General features: G+C 28.6%; 2 protein-coding genes across 2 annotated transcripts; both read right to left on the minus strand.

Moving 5' to 3' along the window:
* Window positions 1-3816: 3816 nt before the first annotated feature.
* Window positions 3817-6426, minus strand: LOC112717205 (probably inactive leucine-rich repeat receptor-like protein kinase At5g48380). The gene is made up of 2 exons (XM_025769300.3): window positions 5490-6426; window positions 3817-4753 (listed from the first exon to the last, which is right to left on the minus strand). Exons 1-2 carry the CDS (start codon window positions 6387-6389, stop codon window positions 3854-3856), a joined length of 1800 nt encoding a protein of 599 aa, XP_025625085.2. The 5' UTR covers window positions 6390-6426; the 3' UTR covers window positions 3817-3853.
* A 12865-nt stretch (window positions 6427-19291) lies between these two features.
* Window positions 19292-20340, minus strand: LOC112714739 (pathogenesis-related protein 1-like). Its single transcript, XM_025766396.3, has one exon. The coding sequence runs from the start codon at window positions 20082-20084 to the stop codon at window positions 19575-19577; it is 510 nt and encodes a 169-aa protein (XP_025622181.1). The 5' UTR covers window positions 20085-20340; the 3' UTR covers window positions 19292-19574.
* Between the last annotated feature and the right edge of the window lie 1289 nt (window positions 20341-21629).

Here is a 21629-nt window from a genome sequence, read left to right on the forward strand (position 1 = left end):
CCAATTTTCGAAAATTTCTTTTTCATTCTTTTTACAGTCTAAGTCGAGCATTCTTTCTCCTTCCATTTCCTGGATTTTAGGAACGTATTTTGATGGTATTTTTGTATATTTTGAATCTTTATTTATAAACCCTTTTTTAAAGGCATAATTATCAAAACTTGTTTCCCATTTAAATTGAGATTGATTATCCTTAGATGTTCCAGCTTCATTTTTTACTTGTATTGGAATTGCTGGTTCTTCGTCACTTGAATAATCTAGAATGTGTTCTTCATTTTTTATGTTTTCAGAATTTACTAATTCTTCTTCTATTTGAAAACCACGTTCCATAATATTATTTTCTTGAGCCATTTTTAATTGTTTAAAAAGCATTGTAACTTCTTCTAATTTTTCTTCAATATTCATAATTTCAATGGTGGTTTTATTTTTAAGTCTGTTATGTTGATTATATTTTGAAATTTTTCTTCTTTGGGATTCTCTTTTTCCTTATTTCTTTGAAATTTTATGGATACTAATATTTCTTCAAGCATATCTACTATAGAATTTAATTGTGGGTTAAAAGTATGATGAAGATGTGGGGAATCATTTCCATGGTAGCATTTTTTAGAAATTCCATGTGAACAATAAGTTTTTTCAGGTTTTTGAAGTCCTTCAATAAAACTTATAGTAAAATAAAGATTTTGAGAAAAATCATTTTGTATTGATTTTAAGAATTCAGTATCATTACAATTAACATTGGTTAAAATCATTAATTTTTGATCTATTAGTTTTGATAATTTAATTATTTCTTCTCTTAAATCTTCTAATTTACTTTTTTCTATTAGGTGACGCTTTTCTATGTGAAGAGTTACGGTTTTAAGTTAAAAGTGTGATTTTAGAATGTGTGGTTTAGATTTTGCCACATAAACACATCTTTAAAACAACATCTTTACCATATATTTCTCCTAATAATAATAGACTAGCAGCGTTAGTATAGGACCATGCAATTGGAATTCTGCAATTGCAATCAGTAGGTCCCACATATTTTTAATTTATGTTTAATGAGATTTATTAAATATTTAAATTTGCTAGTGATTACAATTAAAAACGGAAAGTTATTTATGCATAAAAATACAAAGAATCTTTTAAAAAAGTTATAAAATTTTAAATAAATTTTACTATACCATTTATAGCTAATAAAAACTTACAAATAGAAATTATTAGTTTTTTTTATCCCTGTTAATGATAACGAAATGTAAACTCTTTAAAATAAATATATTATATATAAACGATATACTTATTATCAAATTCTAAGAAAAATATACACTAAATAATTTATTTTAGAGACATAAAAATATACGAAAAATAAAATATATTTATTATCATATTTTATAAATAAAAATATATAATTTTTTAATTAGGGCTAACACTATATACATTATCTACAGGTACATAATCCTACCAAATTCGATTAGTAAAGTTGTTTATTCGATCTGCTGCGAATAAGATATAATGCAAGTAGAATTTATTTGTAGGTAGGATCAAATGCGAGTTCATAGTATATCCTACCCTCTTCTATCCGTACTTCTCATATATTAGATAATATATATTTAAATTTAAAAATTATATATGTAGTGAATGATTATTAAACCCACAAATTTTTTCTTGTACAAACTTAAGAGAATTACTAAGTTAATAATTTAAATTATTAATTTAATATATTTATTATTTAAAGAATAATGCTGTGAGAACTTAAAATTAAAAAAAGAGTGATGAGACATTTATTTTTATTTGAGCTATTTTAATTTTATTAAGAATTTAATGATCATATTATTCGTAATTTTATTTTAATTTTTTTAACATTTTATTATTTTTATTTTTAATTTTAATTTTAATTTAATTTTTTATTTTTTTATTAATATGTATGAAATATGAAATGATTAAATTTTATATTTGTTTAAAAAAAATTTATTTTTCTGCGAATAGGGTCAGGTAGGATAGGATTGAAAACTTTAGAATGCAGGTAAGATTAGAGTTAAGTTTTAAGAAAGTTTTTAACTCGCGGATAGAGTTAGGGTAGAGTTTGAATATAATTAGGGTAGAGTCTAAATCCTATTCTATTATATCCATTGATAGTCCTACTTCTAATATATATGTATTTTTTTTAATTAGCATAATATTTTTTTTAAATTTATAGTGATGAATGAATTAAAACACTAAAGTCTTCTTTGATTAAAAAAGATTATTAAGAACTACAAATAATTAAAAATTAATTAAAATTTAAGGATTTTCATCATCCATTTTCTTTTACTTTTTTTTACTAAAAAATAATATTCTCAAAAAGACCTAATGTTGACAAATAAAAATATTATCTCTCAAATTCGATCACAACATGTTATATTATCCAAAAGTCTTCTTAATTAGATAAATGTAAAAATAAGATACACTTAATTTTTTAAACAATAAAAAATTCAAATGCATTTGTATGAAAAAGCCCTTTTTTTCACAAAATAATAAAATAATTTAAATATAATCTACTATTCTCTTCCTTCATTTCAAATTCATTATTTCTTTTTATTTTATTGTGGTTGGAAATTAAATGTCTTTCTTTAATACTAGAAATATTTTTGTCTTTCTTTTCTGATTGATTACATTTTCAATAATTTAAAAATTAACTCGGTCCAATATTTTCATCAATTAATCCTCAATCAGGTTCCAAAACTCAAACTAATTAAATAGTTATTATCTGTTAATAAAGTCACCAAATCATATTAATTCACACTATTCATTATGAATCTATATATTCCTAGGCTGCAGATTTTATGTCTAATAGACTACAACTTTCAATCAATAACTGTCAAGATGAATGACGATAAAATGATGAACATTAGCTACATAATCAACACGTGATTCTATATGTGTAGAATCATATGACTATCTATAGAATACATGTTTCATTTATTTACTAGATAATCTGCCTCTGATCATTCATAATAACTTGGGGTCAAATTCTAAAAGCTTGTAAATGGCTGAATGAAATGACTCACTAATCAAGTATATATGCTGGCTAAACCTTCTTCATTTATATAGCAAAACTTCTTGCAATAACCCATCAAAATAGAGGTGGCAACACTACTCGAACCCGCGGGTATCCACCCCACCCCTATCCGTTCGGGGTGGGTAATTACCCGCACCCGCACCGGAGCAGATTTTAGCGGAGTGGTTTTTTGGGCAGGACGGGACGGGGCCGGATTTAGGTTAAATCCGCCCTACCCGCCCCGATATATATAATAGATATATAAATATATATATTTTTAATATATAATATATGTAATATATATAAAATAATTAGTAAAATGATTAATAATATTGTATCATATTTAAATTTTTACTTTAATTTATATTATGAATGTAAATAATAGTTATATAATTTTTAAAATTTTATTTTATTTTTTGGATTTAATAATTATTGAGGCGGGTAGGGACGGGACGGGTACCCACAGGGACGGGTTAGGATTTAACATTTTACTACCCGCGGATAGAAGTAGGGCGGGTTCGATGCAGGTTTTTGTTGAGCGGAACGGGGTCGGGTAGAGCAAAAACCCGCCCCGTTGCCACCCCTATATCAAAACACATCCAATCATCCATAAATTCATGTTTTGTAAAATATGTTTTGTTCTTTTTTCTAACTGGTGTGAAACTTTTGCATATATTACTATAGTTATTAAATTTGATGGGAAATAATTTTAAATTAAAAGTACTTATATACATCCTATGGTTAATTTTGTTTTATATCATATAAGATAGGATAAAATATAAAATATATACTACAATTCACCAAATCAAATACAGTCTATTATATCGTTGCTGCATAGGTTCAACCTTTCCACAAGGCTGTAATAGTTCTATACACATCATCCATCTTTGGCCTCTGTTCCATAGAAGGTTTAACACATTTGCATGCAACTTCTAGGAGGCCATGAATTTTATCATCAAACCCTTTCCCAGTTATGCATTTGTCAGTGGCATAATAAAAATCACTAGGATCAGTGAACAACCTATTGCTAATATAGCTCCTCAAAGAGCTATTATCAACACCAATGTCATCATCATAATTAGTAGAACAAGAATCACTACTTATGCTTAATTTTTGTCCTGTTATAAGCTCAAAAAGGATTATTCCAAAGTCATAGATATCCTTCTCAAAAGAACCCTTCACCCCAATGACTTCATCAACCAGAAACAGTCTCATCCTTGCATGATTCTTTTGGTTCATGATGAACTTTGCTTTGCCGAAATTCGAAATTTTTGGCTCGAAATTCTTGTCTAGCAAGACACATTCAGAAGATAGATTGAGGTGTATGATCTTGCACTTTTTGTGAAGCCAAGATAATCCCCTTGCTATCCCAATTGCAATGTGAATCCTCTCAGGCCATTCCAATTGAGAATTATGTAACCAGTGACATAATGTTCCATTTGAGATGTAGCTATAGACTAGTATCCTCTCCTTCTTCTCTATGCAGAATCCAAGCAGAGAGGCTATGTTTCGGTGCATGTGTCTCCCTGGAATCATTGTTTCAAGCAAGAATTGTCTCTTGTACTTGTCAGAATAATAGAATCTCTTCACTGCTATCAAACAGTTATTTGAAACCTCTGCCTTATACATTATCCCTGTTGTTCCTAACCCCATGATGTTGTTTGAGCTAAAGTAGTTAGTTGCTTTGCAAAGCTCCATGAAGCTCATTCTTGGTATCAATCTCTCCAACAATCTACAGAGCTGTAAATCATGAAATAGTAATATACTATATTAAACTACTCTTCTATATTAGCCCATGACAACAATAAAGAAGTCTTATGGTCCACAAATTCAGCCTAACAGAATACATAAATTCAGTTCTAATTTCAGTCTTTATTATTTTATCTTATCTTATCTTTATGTTATCTTCTCTTCTTATCTTATCTTTACTTTTATCTTTCATAAGACAATACTCTATATATATTTAGTTTTACCTTCATAATTTACAACACATGTTCAATTCAATCAATCAATAATCAATAAAAATTATTTCTTTGCTTTCCCTATTCTTTCACAATTTTATCATACTATACTATTAGATCCTACAATAGTGCATTTTTTTTTATTATGGTAGTTATTATAATTTTTTAATAAAAAATATTATTATATTAAAGTAAATTTTGATAAAAGTGATATGTTTTAAAGGTATTATCAATATATTTTTTATTTATAAGAACATTTTCTGAATTATAAATATTATTTTTTATTTTAAAATTTATATTTTATTATAAATATTATTATGATAAAAGTGATACTGAGTATATAATTGTTAGAATAATATCTTTTTTAACGGTATTAACACTTAAGGGTATAATTAAAACATATTTAAATTTTGAAATATAAAGATAAAATTGAAACAAATTGATATTTTAAAATTTTTAAAAAATATTGGGATAAAATAAATAAAGAAAAAATAAACAAAGCAAGAGAGAGAAACCTCTTTATTTCCTTCCTCTTGCAAAGCCAGTGGAAGCAATTGAGCTACATTAGTGGTATGCTTTTGGTTGTTCTGTTCTTTTCTCAAGGGATATATGGTGTTACTCTTCCTACTACTCTTTTTGAATTCATTCCAAGGTTGAGTATAGTCCATGAAAGTTACTATGACAGAAGTTGCTGAACAAACAAAAGCAATAACAAAACTATACCAAAAGGGTTTACCAAATAAGCTCTCTTCATCACAGCTTTCCAATGTTGTTCCCCCACAGAGTCCATTATTATTGACATAGCTCAAGGTAACATTAACATTATTGTTCACAAACACAGGCACTGGCCCTGATAACAAATTGTTTGCAACACTGAACACTGTGATCCTTGGAAGAAAGCCAAGTTCTTTTGGGATTGTTCCATTTAACTGGTTACCATCAAGTCTAAGGGTATTCAAGTAAGACAAGTTTGCAATAGCCTTTGGGATTTCACCATAAAAGTTGTTGTTTGATAGGTCAAGTGAGGTTAGATATGGAAGCTTACTTGAAATATCAGGTGGGATATTCCCAAAGAGCTTGTTGTGTGAAAGGTTCAGATTCTGCAGCCATGAGAAATTCTCAATGCAATGAGGAAATTGGCCTTCTAACCCCATGTTAGAAAGCTTGATACTTATTACTTTTTCTTCATCAATACCACTGGTCATGCATTCAATACCAGTGAATGATGAGCACAAATCTATGGTGTTGATATTGAAATTGAAATCCCATATTTGATTAGATGAGTCCGATGAGTTGTTGATTTCTCTTAGGCAATTGATGTCACCTAATTCAGCTCCATAAACAATCATGAAGAAACAGAATAATGACCACAAGAATATATGAATTGGAACAAAACTCAACATAATTTTGAGCATGGCAAAAACCAAATGAAAATGGACAAAATTGAAAGATAATGTTGGATATGATGATACTAAAGAGGGAGAGAGAATGCGCTGAAATTTTCAATTTTCATTGTGCTCGTTATTACTTAATTAATTCATAGTCAATTTTGTTGAGTTACTAGATCTTCAAACGTAGCAATAGTTGATCAAAGAGGTAACGAAATTTCGCAGAGACACAATCCGTTCCCAAGTTTCGCATAGAACGTAGATATTTCCAATTCTGCTGACCATAATAATAACAAAATTTTATGTGGTCACAGTCACAGTTAATTTGACGAAAAATATTAATTTCATTCATTGATTTTCCTCATCACTATTATTATATTAATCTAGATAAATGCCGTGCAAGACAAGGGGAAAGGATTTCGAAATTCAAACAAGCTAAGAATTTTTTTAATTTAAATCTAATTCACTTTGAGTGTGTTATTTAATACAAATCATACAAATCTAAGTATCTTAAGTGAGTTGGCTAGCCAACTAGAAGTTGATTGAATATTGTATTACTATTAATTAATATTTAACTTATAAACAGGGTGATTGATTATGAAATGACCGATCAAATATAATATATAGAGTTAATAGACAAAATCGTCCCGAAAGATATTCTGATCTTCATTTTCGTCATCGAAAGATAAGTTTAATCAAAATTATCCTCGAAAAATTTAAAATTAATCACGTTAGTCCCTTCGTCTATTCTATCACTAACAACGTTAACTTTACTGATGTGACACGTTATTTTTTTTTGTCTTTTTGGTCATCCAAAAACCAGAAACAAAACACTAACTACCCAGAACCCGATCCACCTATATCCGTCCCGAAAATCCCTCCTCAACCCATCTGAAATTATGAGTAGCTTCGAGCCTCTATTTCCGTTCCGCTGCAACACAACCCCCACAATGGTGGTTCTTCAAGATTCACGCTACGCACCGTCTCCAGTAACCACCACCGTCGTCGTCGGAATTTAAGCAAAGATAAGACCTCGTTCTATGAACAAAACCAAACATACAAAAATACAACCAAAGATAAACGAAAAAATTACTAGAATAAAAAACACAAAAACAAAAGCGCATGATCAGTGTACCATGAATGATCACACCACCACACCTGATATGCTCCAAAAGAGGTACAATCTTTAGACACAACAGCTTCAGAAAATGAAAATTTCACACGATATAAAGTAGTAGTAATAAAAGGGAGCTACAACGATGAAACATACCAGTGTGGTAAAGAAGTGAGATATAAGCTTAAGCACCAAGAGTATTTGTTAAATAACTCTAACGAAAGCGACAGAGAAAAGAAAAACCGTTTTCACAGAGACGACCTCCAAAATCCAAACTCTAAAGTAAGTCAGATCTCTCTCCAAATGTGAAAGACTTAATCTAAACCGATAGTAGAGAGAGGCAGCAGCTGTGGAGCAGGGGTTCTAAGACGCTTGATAGGTAGCGGAAGTTGCGTTGCAGCGAGATGGAAATGGAGACTTGAAGCTACTCAGATGGTTGAAGAGGGATTTTCAGGGTGGGTCGGGTTATGGGTAGTTAGCTAGAGTTCTGTTTTTGTTTTTTGGGTTTAACAGCCCATGATTAAAAAGAAAAAAAAAACTAATGTGTCAGGTCAGCAAAGTTAATGTTGTTAGTGATAGAATAGACGGAGGGACTAATGTGATTAATTTTAAATCTTTCGAGGACGATTTTGATTAAATTTATCTTTTGGAGATGAAAATGAAGATCGGAATATTTTTCGGGGACGATTTTGACTATTAACTCATAATATATACTTGTACACGATGATGAATGCTTTAATATATTTGATTAGTGCTAATTGCAAACTTTTTATTTATTTATTTTTCATTTTCACAATACATTACACAGAAAGATACACAGGACAAAATGTCTTTAACAAACTAACACCACCACAGTTTAAACCAAAATCATCATTAAAAAAACTGCAAGATTAACATATCTACCGTAGTAGCTAGAAAGTACAAATTAATTCATTATACCCAAAATATTTATTCATTATTTATTTAATTTTTTAAAGTAAAGATATTGATAAAATATTAAAGACTAAATACTTATTTTTTCATTTGACCAATAACAACACTTTTAATAGGGGGGTTTATTTGGAATGTTGGCAAGAGGACTATAGTAAAAAATAACAAGAGTGCCTTCATTATTGCGACATTTAAAAAGACAAAAAGATACTTATTTCTATCATTAGTGCAAGAGTTGGAGTTGTAATCAAAATAATTTTTTTACGGAAAAAGTCTAAGGCATCAATTATATAACAAGTCAATTAAATCAACTTCTTTTTATTTTAAAATTTAATTTGAGAAACTAAGATGGTGAGATGTTTTCTTTTTTTATAATAAATCTTGTTGAGTTTAAAAATATAAATAACAAAATTAACGATGACAAACATGTTGAATTTGGGTTAATAATCCAAGTGAGTTTGATGATATTTATTGCATGTCTAAATTATTTTTGTTATAGTCTAAATATATGAAATAAAATGATCAACAAAGCAGCTGAATGAAAAATGATTCGTTAACTCAGTTCATTATCTTCCAAAGAAAAAGAAAACAATCCTAAATTAAACTTCAGAAAAGTTCATTTCGGGTAATGCTCACACAAAAAAGAGTATTCTAACACCAAAGGAAGAAAGAAAAAAGGAAATCAAGGAAGCCATGTCAAATTAAGATCAACAAATTAAGTTAAGCAAAATCAAAGATTAAAGGTAATTAGTTTCTTTTAACATGTTAATTGCTTATTTTTTTTCTGTACTACTATTTCGAGTAAAATAAAAAAAGTGGTGGCAAAAATTTTTTTATTGTGAATCAATGGTTGAAAATGTTTTTCATAAATTTAAGGGTTTGAATTTTGCTAAGCTCTTTAAAAAAAAATAAATAATGTTGCTGCTGTGTCTGCTACGGTGCTTAGCCTTGATTCAAAATTTTTAATTTTTGGGGCTAATTGAAGAAAGAAGAAGGAAGATTTCAGCTAGTTCAAGATTCAAGAAGTTTGACTTTTTCAAAAAAATTCTAACCGTGACTCAAGGAAGATACAAAAAGAAAAAATAATTTTTATTTGAAGACAAGGTAGGGGAGAGAACTCGAGAGAGAAGAGTGAAAACCTCACAAAGAGTTTGAAGTTTTGGAAGCATTGCACCTACACTAAAGGGACACTCCGCCAAGATGAAGAACAATGTTTTGAGTTCTAAAGTTGGGTTTAGTGCATATAGTCAAGGCTGTGAATCATCATCTCCTTCATGGTTTAGTGTTTATATTTCTGTTTCAATGTTATATCTTTCTTTGTATTCAATAAGAGGTAAATGGCAAGAAAAAAGGCATTGAGAAAAAACCATTAAAAAAAAGGCTGAGAGAAACACTTGGAGAGAAAAGTCGAGAGTAATTTCAGATTTCTTTTGGTTGAATTTATGTTGTGTCATGTACCTGAAAGGTATTTTTTGCCAAGTTTAGTAAGTACTTAGTGTGTTGAGTCTAAGTAGTTATATAGCCAAGTCAAGTTTATGTTAAAGTTTGATGTGTTTCTGATAGAATTACGTTGAGTCTTTGGGATTAGTGTATGCAATACTTAGAAAGATAGTGAAAATTTTACCAATATTGTGGTGGAGATTGAATGTAGGTTGCATTACACTAGATAACTGAATCAGGATATATGACTATGTCATTTTCTTTTTTCCTGCTTTAATTCTGTTTTTTTCAAAATTCATGAGACAAAACGAAATTGTTTCTTGCATAATCCAATACACAGATCAAACAAAAACTAAATTATAAATTCTGATTTGAGACTTTATTAATCAAGTTTTTAAGAAAGTCATAGATTTAACTATTTTTCTCTAGGCCATCAAAAAATTTTAAACTTTGTTTTTCAATTAATTAATCGGAGTTAGTTTCACTCTTAATTAATTTTCTAGTAGAACTGTTGTTTATGTCCACCCAAAAAGACACCACATCTGCTCCACTTGGCGATCCTAGATTATATGCAACGTTTCGGCCAAATTTGCGAGGTTTCTGATGTGTAATTCCCCTTTGCAGTTTGCAATATTTGAAAAATTATAGCATATAAATTTGTTTATACAGATTAATAGATTATGTGACAAGTGGCACTATGATGCTTGAAAGGGAACAGGTTTGGCAGAGATCATAACACTTGTCGGGCTTGCAGGAGGAGCCACGACTTAGAGGAAGATAACCAGCTGCTTGCAAGGGAGCTACAAGAAAAACACCCATTCAGGTACACTTGAAAAGTGTAGTCAAAAGTGAAAAAAAAATGATGCTTTAGGTTACGGCTACGCTTTTTGGACTACGGCTATGCTTTTTGTGGTGATTCCTATTCGGCCGTTGTCTATTCTCAAAGGCTACGCTTTCCTGCACCAAGAGCTACGCTTTTGGTATTTGGGAATAGGCTACGCTTTTCAAGTGATGCTGTCCAAGACCAAAGGCTACGCTTTTCAGCTTTCATTTTTCCAGAATAGGCTACGCTTTTCAACTTTACTGCATCACTTGTAAAGTATAGCCACATTGTATACAATAGCTACTTTTTATAAGCATAGCCTTAGGTCTCTTTTTTTTGTATACTATAGCTACTGTATATAAGTGTAGCCTTAGATCCCTCATTATTTTTTTTCTAAAACCTAATATTTAGTAATATGATTATATATATAATCCTACTTTTTTTAATTAAATTAGTCAAAAATTATAAAATAAAAATAAATACATAATAATACCATACAATATTCTTTAAATAATAAAAATTATCCTTTAACAAAATATATTTATAATGAACTAAAAATATTGAAATGATCATAAATGAATATTCATACATCTCACACTAAATTAAACATATCCATATCAAAATATACATTAGACCACTTAAAATTTACTACTAATAAACTATAAATAAATAAAAATCAGGAAAATGTAAAGTAAAACCATGATTACTGTGAGATACAAGTTGTAACAATGCAACCAATAACTATAGAAAAATCCTGTGTTGCAGGGCCAATGTGTAATGGCACTACTGTGCCAGGTTTAACCAATAATTCCTTAAATTCATCACTGCTACGTCTCAAGCTCTCTATTTCTTCCACTGGCCATTGAAGCAAATTAGTTCCAGTCTTCTTGTCATACAATACTGTTCACGAAATAGTCTGATTCCAGCACCCAAAACACAAACATTTGTGGATTAGAAACAAAACAAAAGTTGAAAACAAAACACAAACATGTTGGAAACTTTGCATGGTTTTTTTCAGACCAAAGTTGGAAACTTTTTTCTCTTATTTTTGCATTAAGCTCTTCCTTAGTAACCTCCATGTTCACAAGGCAAAAGGGTCATTCACTTCATATTGAAAAATGACTATTATTTTAATATTTGGTTATTGACCGTTTTTTTATGGAATTTCTTTTTTTATTTTTTTTATTTTTTTTGATCATATGGTGGGTGGCTAATTAAATAGGCTTCTTTCTTAGTTCTTTTTATTTAGTTAGATTAAATTTTATTTTGAAAAAAAAATATTATATTAGATGTGTATTTAATCTTTTGTTATTTTTTATGAAATTCTAAGAATACATACAAATTTTATTATTTAAAATAAAATAATAACAAATTATTTTATTTTAAATTAAGAATGTTAAGCTTAAAGAATTAAAGAGGCTTTAACGAATTCTCTTTTAAAAATATATATATTTTTTATATTAGTTATTCAATACAAAATAAGCATTTAAAAAAAAAGATCCAATGACAATTAATTTTATGCTGAATAAATAACTTTTATTAAAATAAAATGTATTAAAATATTAATTAGTTGATTGGCTCTTATGTATATTTTATTTTGATTTAATAATGATAATAATAATATAAATAATAATAACAATAAAAAAACAGATAGTAATAATGTTAAGAAACAAAAAGTAATGAGATAGTAACATTATATTTTTGAAAGAGCATAAATGAAAGAGTAATAAATTATTTTAGAAAAATTAGTACAATTAAGCTTTTATGTTGTCTCATCCAAAAGAACAGATATAATCAAATAATTATATAAAAATATTTTATATTGTCAGTACATTGAAATTAAACTATAATTTGTATCTTAAAGTGTAAGATAAAAATACATATCAAATCAAATTTAATAAAAAATAAAATATTATTGATGCATTATAAATTAATGAACTTATTTAGTTGAAGTTTATATAAATGAGTTTTTTTACTCAAATTTATTATTATTATGTTTTCTCTAATTATATAGTTTGAGGTATAGATTATCATCATCGTCCTTCTTCGTATTGGAGGAAGTGTAACTATAGATCTCTTCTGAACTCTTTGAATCAGATCCCTCCTCTTCACTGCTAAATCAAAGCTAAAGTCCATGTTCAATAACATATCAACTCAATCACCTGGCCGGCCACGGTACAAAGAAAGCGCATCAATATGATACACCACTAAATAAATCCAACTACAGTCACGGTTCCAACATTTATATCACAGCATCAATGAAATGACACACCAGATTACAGTACATCACACCACAAGTGACCACACCTACTCAACAATCATATCATACACTATCATTTTCTCTTATCATTCTTTATACATGTATAACTATTATCGTCTCACAGTCAGTTCGTCACTATTATATTGTCTTATTTTATTTCCTTTCTTTGTTTTCTTCGTCTATTCACCTTAACCGCAATTAACTATCACCATGCTATTATTATTATTCTTTTAGACTTTTTAATTTTTATTTTTATTATTCTTTTTTCTTACTATTCTCTATATACATATATATCTATCATTGTCTCAAGACTACTATTATATTGGCTTGTTCTTTCTTCTTTCTTCTTTTTTTAATTCTTTTTTTACCTTCTCTTTTCTAATCCCAATTAATTATCACTATGTATTAATTTATAATTATTACACTAAAAAATGAACACTACTTTAAAAATAAATTAAAAGAATATCATAATTAGGAATCATCTACGTTCCTATAAATGTAACGAAAGAGTAAATTTAACTTCCTCTACTATGAGTAATTTTTTTAATCTTTATTTTTATCTTTATAATAATACAAATAAAAAGCTTTTATGCTAACATGGCACTCATATATTGAATTTGGGAATTATTTTCTTAGATGTCGTCTTAAAAATTTTTGAAATTTTATTTACAAATTAATAAATAATAAATTATTTGGTTAGATTATTAGATATTAACAAGAATTTAGTTTTTGAGTTTATTAGCAAAATTGTTAAAAATTTAATTTTTATTTTTAATATTATTAAACTAATTTAAAATGCTGACATGATGCTCATATGTTGAGTTTGAGAATTATTTGCTTAGGTGTTGTCATTATAATTTTTTCAAACTTTATTTATAAATTAATAAATAATTTGGTTAGATTAATAGATATTAACAAGAATTTAGTTTTTTAATTTACTCGCTCGCAGGTAGTTAGATATTTAATTTTTAATATTATTGAACTAATTAAAAAAAAGTTATTTATAAATTATTAATAAATTAGTACCGTAAATAAACTTTAAAGTATTGATTAAGAAAAACAATTTTTAATAGGTTTAATTTAATAAATTATTGTGTGCATTTTTTCTAAAACAGTATAAACTAAAATCTCTCATGTTTTAGCAAAAGTTTAAAATTAATTGAATTAATTTTAAAAAAATATTTAATTGAACTTAAATGTCCTTAAGTAAAGATGGATTTCACTCTTTTTTGTTCGTGTTAACAAAATCAAGAGTAAAGTATTGTTTTTGTCTCAAATGTTTAGGATAAATTCTAAAGTTGTCCCTAACATTTCAATCGTCCTATTTAAGTTCCTAACATTTTAAAATTGACTCAATATTGTTCTACCGTTAGAGATCCATTAACAGAATTGACGGCAGAACAAAATTGAGACGATTTTAAAACATTAGGGATTTAAATAAGAGGGAAACTTTGGGGACAAAAATGATACATAGAAATAAATTTTAATTTTATCCTTCAATAATATCAATTTTTTATTATACATAGTATTCAATTATTTTTTAATCAGATATAAGTAAATTACAATTAATCACATTACTTTCATTATAAATAAATTAATTTTTTTATAATTTTACACTTAAAGTAATGTATTTTTTTATAAATAAATAACTTTTACACTTTTATTCTAAATAATGTAATTTTACTTTGATTACTTAATCACATTACTTATATTTTCTTTATAATTTTACACTTTCATTCTAAATAAATTAATCTTTTTATTATTTTACACTTAAAGTAATGTAATTTTTTTATAAATAAATAAATTTTATGCTTTCATTATATTCTAAATAATGTAATTTTACGTTTATTACTTATAATTGTTTTTATAATTTTACACTTTCATTCTAATCATTATATTATTTATTTAGAGTGAAAGTATAAAATTTATTTATTTATAAAAAATTATATTACTTTAAGTGTCAAATTATAAAAAAATAAATTTATTTATAAGGAAAATAATGTGATTAAGTGTAATTTATTTAGATGCGATTAAAAAATAATTAAATACTATGTACAGTAAAAAATTGATATTATTGAAAGACAAAATTAAAATTTATTTCTATGTATTATTTTTGTCCCCAACGTTTTCGTCCTATTTAAGTCCCTAACATTTTAAAATCGTTTCAATTTTATCCCGCTGTCAATTCTATTAACAGATCCCTAATGACAGGATAACATTAAGTCAATTTTAAAATGTTAAGGACTTAAATAGGATGATTGAAATGTTAGGGATAACTTTAAAACTTACCCCAAACATTAAAGACAAAAACGATACTATAATCCAAAATAAAAAACACTTCAGATCCATTTTTGTTTTTTTTGAGATACACAGTATAGCCACTATCCAAGCCCTGCCAGGACCCTGCATCTGCTAGTACCATGTGTTGATATGCTATTGAGGCATATAAAATATCTATAAATCTGCACCAAATAGTATTTTGAGCATTCTTATGAATTTTGAGATAGTCTTTGGAGAATTTTTGAGCCATTAATAACAATGGCACCACACTTACAAAACTTATTACGAGTGCCAAAGTTTTCAACAACCTTTCCATTTTCTTAAATTTTTCTTTGTTCCTGTGCAAAAAAATTTCTTCGTCAACATTTTACCATTTTTCAACCGGTTATAAGGGACACGAAGATCATTTTTCTTGGTGGCTGAGCACTGCTTCGATAATTTTCAACTTTTAGGGCACACTGAGTTCCTTATCCAAATAGTTAGGAACTGGAACAAATATTTACTCTAATCATAAAGATCAAGAACCGTAGTAAAAAGTGCAAACTTATATTAAATTCTTACATATATTGGTATTGTAGAGTGCTAACAGGTTTTATTTATTTAGTGATGATAAAGTGTGTTGAGGGAGATAATTGACGAATTAATAAGGAATGGATCTTTTTAAGTGTTAAAAAAATTTGAGAGTATAAAGTGTGATCTTTAATCCTTTATTATTCTCTCTCTCATATTTATTTTTGGTCCCACTTATAAAATTAAGGAAAAGTATATAGAACCAACTAATAATCAGTCAAGAATAGAACAACATAATTAATTATAATTAGTTTTATTAATTTATAATTTAATTTGTTTTTTAAATTATTGTTGCGCTAGTGATAGGAGAGAATCACAGAACAGATGCTTTGATCATTCATTAGTTAGTTCCATATAATTAATTATGTTTTATTAATGCGTTACACATGAAACATAGAAATCATATCCAAAATCATCCAATTTACAAGAAAAAGAAACATCCGTATACTTATCAATAGCAACATCCGGTTAAAGTCACCGGTGCCTCTGATTTATCAGTTGGCTGATTTTTGGCTTATATAGAATTGATTCCCTAACATTATTGTAAAATTAGTGAGGTGAGATCACACTTTAAAAAAAAATTGAGAGGATCGATTTCCGAATTAATAGGGGCGCTCATTTGGAATGTTGCCTTTAGGGCTATAATAACAAGTAAAAAGGGTTCCTTGATTATTCAAGCATTTGTTTCCAGAACATCCTACAGAAGTAGTTGTACGCCAAACAACCTGTGTATAGTAAAGACATTGATTTTTGTCATCAATGCAAGAATTTGTTTTGTAGTCGTAATATCTTTCTTGATTCACAAAGAAAGTCACAGCATCTTTTCCGGTTCGATCTAATTCTGATGAATACTTGAAGCGTACAATGTTTTGGCCATATTTAGATTTCGTAAATCTAATGCTATTGCAACGTGAAATGTATTTATACACGTATCTCATAGCATGTCTTGCCAGCTTCCGGTCCCACTTTAGTGGCTCTACACCAATTTTTGCACGTGCATCGTTGTGAACTCTAAGATACTCATTCCATGAAGAATTTTGAGCAGCCACTAAAAACCATGAAATCACATTTACAAAACTTATTACTACCATCCAAAATTTCAACAACCTTTTCATTCTGTTAATTTCTTTTTTTTTTTTTTTTGAGGATTGTAAAATTAAAGGCAATTTCTTAGTGTTGCAGGGAAGGGGGTATATATATAGATAGATATACGGTTATATTAGAAAGACAAAAAACAGCTAAAATTTATTTTATTATTAATAAATATTAAATAAAATAAATTCTGATTGATTTTAGTTAATTTTTTTAATTAAATATTTCCAATATATACATATAGCCTTAACAGATAACCGAGAAGGTAACAAGTGAAATAATAATAATATCATGTTATATATATTGTCTTTTGGTTCTCATTAGTGTGAAAGCTGGTTTGTTTAATATTTCAAAGTTTACTAATATATATGCGATGCAGCTAGTATATTTAGGCCTGGTTTAATAATTTTTTATTTTTGGAACTACTTGTATTTTTTAAGAGTATAAATACGTTTATTCTTTGTATTTGATTGTTACAACGTGCTTAAGTAACTTATAATACGACGAGGATGCGATAAAAAAAAAAATAACGACAATAAAATTGCCACTAATTTTATTATGAAAAATGAATAAAACCATTAACATATATGAAATTAAACTAATTTTTAAAAATATCTTGACTGTATTTTTGTTTTTTACACCTCTTTTTTCTTTTACCTAAATTAAATATATTGTAACATGTTTTTGTTTTCAATTGCTTATGATTTTATTTAGTCATTGTATGTGAAATTTTTACGGTTATATTTTCAATTAGTAGGCGATTTGCATATATGATTGAACTCGTTAGACAGTGATGATGAAAAACATCGCAGCTTTATTAGGAACTTTTAATGTTGATCGTATCCGGAAAATTAAGATATGATTATTGATCCGATGATCATTCATTTTAAAATAATCAAATAAATCCTTCATTTTTAGAATCGTTAATTTTCATTAGTCTAAAAATTATTAGATGTATTAATGTTGTTGATGTATACAATTAAGTGTTAAAAAAGGAACATCAGCATCAAAAATGAACTTCAAAACGAGTTTGGTGTGAATTAGAAAAAAGTGAGGCGGAAAGAAAAGAGAGGAAGCGATCGAAATGAGAGGATGAGTGAATAAGAAAAGAGAGAAACAGAGCTTGAAATGGCATCATCTTATTGCCATTAGCTAGATCCTAAATCCTAAATGATGTCGTTTAGTTAAGTGCTAACTTATCATTTAATTGTATACCTCAATGACGTTAAAATTATGTTTGATAATTTTTGAATTAACAGAAACTTACGATTCTAAAAGTAAAAAACTTATTTAGTCATTTCAAAAAAATAAAAGACTAATTTAATAAGAATTAAAAATTTCGGAGACCATTTAAACATTACCCCTCTATATATATTATGTGATGTAACTGACACCTACCCATTTAAAGCTTCAAATGCTCTAAAAATATTCCACCCTACAAATTTATAAGCTTCAATTGGCTGCTAACTGTTTAATTCAATTTTCATTTCTTCTTCAATTATTTCTCTCTTCAATCTATATTTCACATTATCATAAGTTCATTAAATTTCTTAAGTATTCCTTTTTCTCTAGGTATAATTTGGGAGAATATCAAATCTAATTCATATTATTATGTGTATTATTAGGTGGCTAATACTTTTTTTTCTTTCTAAACAAATTTATTTTTTTGAAATAACACTAAAACCACTCTTATTAGATGGTGAATATTTTTTTATATTTTTTTTGTTTTTAAACTAACATTAGTCATTTTTTTTGTACTGAAAGTGTTGTCCTAGCATTTCTCCTTTCTATTACTAAGCATACTCTAAATATTACTTGTTAATTACACTTAATCAGTAGGCTAGTAGTATTTTAATTTAATCCTGGGTTTTGTGGCCCAGCGCTTCCAGAGAATCGCCGCAAAATCATATAACTACCCCCTAATAGGCGACGCTTAACAAACTGCTAGAATTCTGTTTAGCGGCGGTTTGAAATCACCGTAAATCACTCCAAAAACTGCCGCTATTTCCCGTTTCCTTTATAGTACCAGTGAATGATGAGCACAAATCTATGGTGTTGATATTGGAATTGAAATCCCATAATTGATTAGATGACTCCATGAGTTGTTGATTTCTCTTAGGCAATTGATGTCACCTAATTAAGCTCTGTAAACGATCATGATGAAACAGAACAATGACCACAAGAATATACGAATTGGAACAAAAGTCAACATGATTTTGGGCATGGCAAAAACCAAATAAAAAATGAACAAAATTGAAAGATTATGTTGGATATGATGATACTAAAGAGGGAGAGAGAATGCGCTGAAATTTTCAATTTTCATGGTGCTTGTTGTTACTTGCTTAATTAATTCATAGTCAATTTTGTTGAGTCACTTAGATCTTCAAGCGTAGCAATAGTGGATCAAAGAGGCAATGAAATTTCGCAGAAACTCAATCCATTCCCAAGTTTCGCAGTTCGCATAGAACCTAGATATTTCCCTATCCTGATGACAATAATAACAACCAATTTTATCACCTGATTTTAGTATACAACCGATAGTTTTTTAAGCGGTGGAAACTCAGGTGCAGTGGACTTCACGTGAAGTTGATACTTGAGAGCCATTATATTCACGTGAAGTCGATTTCACCTGAGTTTTCACCTTTTTAAGTATACAACCGTTATTAACTTGAGGAAAAAATTAATAAGAGAAGATGAGCACTACTAGTAAGGCCTTTGGTGAACATAATTTCCTGGAGGATGGTAGTTACAAGTAATGAAAGTGCCTCCATTATCGCAATTCACTTTGGCACATCCAAGCCGAATAGTGTTACTCCAAACAACTTGAGTGTAGTGACGGCACTCTCCGCCAACACATGAGTTTAAATCGTAGTCATACTTGTCTTTCTCATCCGCCCACATTGCCACTGCTTCGCTGCCTGCAAGATCACCACTGCTCCATGCAATGTTCTCGCCGTAACCCTCGTCGCCGCCACCGGAGTGAATCATTTCGCAGTCCCCTTGGCGTTCCGATGCGTAGTTCTCGGCGAACGCCGCAACGTCGTCGTCCCAAGCCAAATCGGCTACACCTGCCTCTGATCTTGCTGCGTTGTGAGCATCAAGATAGTCTTGCGGTGAATCTTGAGCATAGGCGGTTATATCGGCCACAATGCCTAACCCTAAAACACAGAGGAGAGGAATAAATGAAATCTTGTGTAAGCAAGAATTAACCATTTGGATTTGATGAAAAATGCTGGAGATGTTGCCAGGTATTTATAGGAAATCTTAGCTTGCAAGTTGAAAGTGGGCATGGCTGCACTCCTTGTTGATTATCTTGCGAATCTGTACGAAAATATCTAACTGCCATATATGCAAGTTGATGTATGCTGCCTACTCTATTCGCCAACATGAGATGAAGAAAAGAAAGATGGTACTTGACACTATGAACGTTGTGGAAAACTTATTATTATTAGCGCACGTTACACCAATTAGATACTCTTCTTGTGCTCATAAAGTTGAGCTTCACTTGTACAATGGGTACCATACTTCCAAACATTTTATAAAAAAAATTAGTAGATCTATATCAAAAACTATAACTCCTACTTTTTTTATGTACGTGTTTTGTTAGGTAGACAATAATTTTTGTGAACAATGAACTCTAAAATTAATTCAATAAATTAAAAAAAATACTCCATTTCTAAATTATCTTCTAAATTCTAGCATTACGATAACCATCTGCACACCTAATGAATTGAATATCCGACATATTCATTATTTACATTGTTTAGTATTTTGATTGTTTACCTATACTTTTCTTTTTTTATTTATTCTATTTTTCTTTTTTCTTTTTTAATTTAAAATGTTTAGACATTTTCTCCCACAAAATGTATTGGAAAAAAGTATTCAAACACTCATGCCAGGTTGAAAAAAATTTATGTGCAACTTAGAAAAAGTAGATCTTATTTCTTTGGTTACTGGGATAAAATTGAGAGTAAATTTTATCTTCAGTTATGAATAATATAAGATAATCTTGAGTTATAACGTAAATTTTGACAGTTCTTTCAAGTTATGTATCTCAAACTACAGTGGAGTTATAATATAATATCCAGAACATGTACTTATTAGCTCACTTTACTTTAAGTGAAGATATTGCTCAACCTTATTGTCACGCATTTTCTCACACTTCCTTTGAACGTGGTTCCTATACATAATATCAGAGACCTGTTAAATATACAAGTAGTGTAGCACTATGGAATTTAATTTGGGAAGGTAGGCGCACCGATTACACCAATTTACGGTCACTTTAGTTTGTATGATCAATTATTCTTTGTCTCATCATATATGTGTTGGACGAGACTAACCAATCAATGTGAGCTTAGGTGCCAAAATGCAAGCTTTCACATCCATGTGTGGTATGACAGTAACAAGTTGAAAGTGAAAGGGCACATTGCAACACTCTCAAATTCATCAATGCCACTCTCTCCACTTTTCTCACCACTCTTAGCTTGTCGTTTTCTGCATTTCACTTGTGCATTTTATTTTTGTTTTTATTTTCTAAAGATAAGATGTTTTTATAAATTTGAAGAAAAAAATTACCATAAAAGATCAATCAATCTCGCTACGTAACTAATAGAAATTCTACAAACTTTTACCAACTCTTGTTTGTAGTTGTATTTAATAAAAATATTTTTGTAATTATGTATGTCTAATAAAAATATCTTTTTTTATGATTGTATCTAATAAAAATATATTTATAAACATATCTCTTTAATACTAATT

The sequence above is a fragment of the Arachis hypogaea genome, chromosome 10 (genome assembly GCF_003086295.3).
Source record: "Arachis hypogaea cultivar Tifrunner chromosome 10, arahy.Tifrunner.gnm2.J5K5, whole genome shotgun sequence".
In the NCBI taxonomy this organism is placed as follows: domain Eukaryota; kingdom Viridiplantae; phylum Streptophyta; class Magnoliopsida; order Fabales; family Fabaceae; genus Arachis; species Arachis hypogaea.